Source organism: Penaeus monodon, chromosome 6, assembly GCF_015228065.2.
Source record: "Penaeus monodon isolate SGIC_2016 chromosome 6, NSTDA_Pmon_1, whole genome shotgun sequence".
NCBI lineage: Eukaryota > Metazoa > Arthropoda > Malacostraca > Decapoda > Penaeidae > Penaeus > Penaeus monodon.
In genome coordinates, this window is record NC_051391.1 from 27,748,754 (window position 1) to 27,752,879 (window position 4,126).

Here is a 4,126-nt window from a genome sequence, read left to right on the forward strand (position 1 = left end):
GGGGGATATCATTAGGAGGAGGATGGATATCAGCAGTTACTTGGAGTGTGGAAGGAGCAGGAGTTGTAAGATTTGGAGGTTGAGTGTCAGTTTTCATTATGTAGTCTTGAATATTTTCAATGGTTTCTTCTGAGGAGTTGGTTGGGGAGTTTTGGGGGATAAAGGATTTCTTGTGATGGGGGGAAGAGAGGACTGGTGTCTCAAGCATAGGAGCAAAGGAAGGTGGAGGTGATTGTGTGGTAGGGGAAGAGGGGGTGGAACGTTTGTTCTGTCTGTTACGGGTAGTGCGAGGAGGGAGAGGGGAAGGTGTTGGGGTTGTAGTGGTGATTGAAATATTTGTAGTAGAGATTGGAGTGTCTGGATTTAGGATGGCAAAAAGTTTGAGGGGGGGTGGGTTTAGGAGAATTGATAGAGTGAGCAGTATTACTGGAGTAAGGAGCAAGAGAGAAACCACGTCGACGTGCTTCTTGTCTGGCTTCACGTAGTGTGAGTCCAAGTTTGAATCTGAGAGTTGCTACCTCAGACTCAAATTTGTAGGTGGGACAGCCCCTATAAAATACATTATGGGGGCCGCCACAGTTGGCACATGTGCGTGATTGTGCAGGGCAGTTAGATCGGGTATGGCCAGGTTGGGCACATAGTGGGCATCTGGCTGTGGAACGGCAATGTTTGGCTGGGTGTCCTAGACGCCAACAATTTTGGCACTGACGTGGAGGAGGTTGGTATGGACGAACAGGGAGGGATTCTCCTCCTATGTAGACGTTAAAGGGAAGGTCATGTCTACGGAAGGTAATTTTGGCTATGTTAGTAGGTTTCTTTCGATGACCTCTGGGGGGAATGGAGTAGCATTGCACTGATGTTGCATCATAGTCTGTGAGACAGGCAAGTAGATCTTCTCCACAATCTGACCAATCTTTGTCATAGATTGGGCAATTTGCTGGGGAGATTGAAACTGTTCCGGTGCAAGTATTGAGGGTTGGATGGGGTTCTGCAAGGATGGGGTTACCATATAGGTCTGTTAGTTTTGTTAATGCTATAGCTTGGTTTTCGGATGTTACTGTGACAAGACGGGAGCGGTCGGGTCGGCTACGGAAAGAGACTTTACCTACTTGTTTTTGGAGACATTGTTGGAAGAGAAGGGTGTTGTCAGAGTAGGGAGCTGTGGGAGGGATCACGAAAATCGGTCCCATTTGGCTGCGCTGAAGAGGGTATTCAAAATTGTTGTAGAGATAGGGGTGGTCGAAGGGCGGGGGCGTGACGAAGATGGAGTAGTGTTGAGGGAGGTAGTGTTATGGGGAGGTGGGCAATAAGGCTGTAAGGTATTAATAAGGGAGGATGGGGTGGTTGATGTTGGAGGTTGTGGAGGTAGAGGTGTTGAAGTTGAGCTTGCTGGGAGAGTGGAAATGTTCCTTAAGGGTTGATTGTTGGCTACTGTACTAGTAGGTATTGATGAGGGGGTAGTTATTGCAGTGTTCGGAGCCGTGGTCAAAGGAGAGCCTGGGGTCAGGGAATCGGGTGGGTTTACATCTTTGGGGCTATTTGATAAAGGGGCAAGCCTCATTGCCCCTAATAGTGGAGATAAGTTTTCATTACTGGCCATGGTAAGCCTGGATTATGTTGGGGATAAAAACAGTCCACCCCTCAGGGTCCCCTTGAGGGGTAAGGGCTAGATAACTAAATCAGGGGAATACCGTGCCCATGGCTCCCTCAGGCCGTTCAGGACTGGCACAAAGTCAGCCTTTCATCCTTTCAGCACGGCTCTCACACCTTAGGAGGTGGATAGCAGAAGGGTTTGGTGAAGGGACAGAAACGAAAAGTGGGAAGGAAAAAAAGACCATGCAAAATTGAGTCGAGGGCTGAGTCCCAAGGTTGGGGAGTTCCCCATCATTGGGTCCCAGTCTCCGCCTCCTAAGCCCCCCCACGACAACAACGGGCAAGGGATTGGGGGGGTAGAGAAGAGAAAGAAACATCCCAGTCTCCATTTCCGAAGACCCCCCATGACAACTGGCATGGGATTAGGGGGGCTTCCATTTACTTAAGTAATTTGGAATAAGAAATTCTTTTCGTGGCAGTATGTATTAATAACGGATGCATATCAATTAAAATTCTTTTATTATCAAACATACACAACTCACTGTTTGGAGCCAGCGTTTTTCAAAAAGGGTGAAATATTTGTCTTGGCAAAGAATTATCTGTATAATATAAAAGCTTTGCCCCCATAAATTACCATTAAATTCCAAGCAGATAATGGAATATCATTATTTAAGCAAATATAAAAAATTTGACCTTTTTTTTTTTTTTTTTAACGGTAGGTTCAAAAACATCTGAAAATGCTTTAGGTATACAAAACATCACATAATAATCTTAATATCAAACACGGATTCAACCATTTAAATGACAAAATCATATTTGTGGAATATACAAATGAGCTTCTCTGTCTCCAATGAGCATTAAAAATCATATGCGAGGTTAAAGCTTAAAATAACATGTTTAACTTGACATTATCTATCACATTTCAATACAGCCCTAGTAAACCTGGGTACAGGTAACAGGTGAAAAGCAATCCACAAACCATATTTATGAAAATCAAAAGCTTCAGTGTCTAAATATTCAACAAACAATTCTAACTGACTTTGTGTGACCAACTGATTTCTGAAATAAATTTCTAAACATGAAAAAGCAGACTAACTTGTACACACCAGCCATAATAGAAGGTTACAGTGAAAACAATGTTTAGTAATATTATACATTTACATATCTTTGGTCCCAGTAATATAATTTAACTGACTCTACCATCAAATGTTCTTTAATTCATTCATTCATTATAAAAGTAGAGCACAGGCAGTGGAATGGTACAGAACATAAGGTATATGGCCACAATTAAAATGTATTTCCCCCCTTTTTCCAAATAATCACTTGAAGACTGAGTTTCTTTTTGTACTAGTCCGATTTTTTGTTGTCTATTCCATAACAGAAAAAAAGCCTAATGGAAATACTTTGCACATCATTAACTTTCAAAACGTACCTATATCTAAAGGAATAAATTGCATTTAAATAGCAATATCTATGGCAGTAATTAATTTGTAATGTCATAATAAACTAACCACTATGTACTAATTAGAGAATGTACATCTGCTCGCCCAAAGAGGAGAATGGCAAGGAAACAATTGGCAGCTATACTCATACCAAGGAAAAATGCTATCCAAGGGTTACGATAATTAAGCATTTGTTGCTTTGGCCGACTTCCATTTATCTGTACATCCATGACAGTTGTGTCTGCCTTACGGACTTTTGTTGTGTTTCTAGTAGAACTACTATTACTAGAATTTTCACTAAGGTTTCCAAGAGCATCCTGAAATAGGTAAGTATTACTGGCAGTGGGTGAGGGAGGACCTCTACCATGAGACCTCTCTGACAAAGCAGATGCACAACTATAGAGAGACTGTGCATCACTTTTTACCTGGCTTCTTTGTCGTGCAATGCTGTATTGTGATGCTGTATCTGATGCATACATAGATCCTGGGTAGCCCCATGGCTTATATGCAGGCTCCGACAAAACTGAAACACGGTCTGCATCTCCACACAATGAACCATGAAGAGAATTAGGTAGGCTACATGGCATCTGAGAATTAAAAGATGGCAGTCCGCTGCTGTGTGACACAAACCCTGAACTCTGACTAGAGGACCGTGACAATGGATACAAATTTGTCTGTCCATGATGCATCATTCCTAAAATGGGTGCTTTATGCTGGGAAAATTCACGAGTTGGGCTGACTGGGTGACCCCAGTATCCCCCAGCAACCCATGAAGACTGTGTGATATTTTTTGTTGAAAGCCGTGAAGGACTCATAGGAGCTTGCTGGCTGCAGTAGGTATCATTAAGTCTTGGATTGTATCCTGGCTTCTCTGAAAACAGCGCTTTGGGTGAGAATGGAGTGTTTGGCTGGATCCTGCAATCATTTTTTGCAGGGGTACTAATTTTGAGGCTCCCCATTGTTGAATCTAAATCAACAGATTCTTTTGGCTGGAAGTTCATTTGTGGAATGGGCGTAGAAGTAACATCATTTGGACGAGAAGTGCTGGGAGGAGTTATGTTGTTGAGGTCATCAGTCAGACTAGCATTAAG

General features: G+C 42.8%; 1 protein-coding gene across 1 annotated transcript in view; it reads right to left on the reverse strand.

Moving 5' to 3' along the window:
- Window positions 1–2,095: 2,095 nt before the first annotated feature.
- Window positions 2,096–4,126, reverse strand: part of LOC119574372 — an 8,810-nt gene continuing 6,779 nt past the window's right edge. Inside the window, exon 7 of the mRNA XM_037921581.1 lies at window positions 2,096–4,126. This exon is cut by the window's right edge and continues 52 nt beyond it. Coding sequence (XP_037777509.1) covers window positions 3,107–4,126 — 1,020 coding nt within the window. The 3' untranslated portion in view covers window positions 2,096–3,106.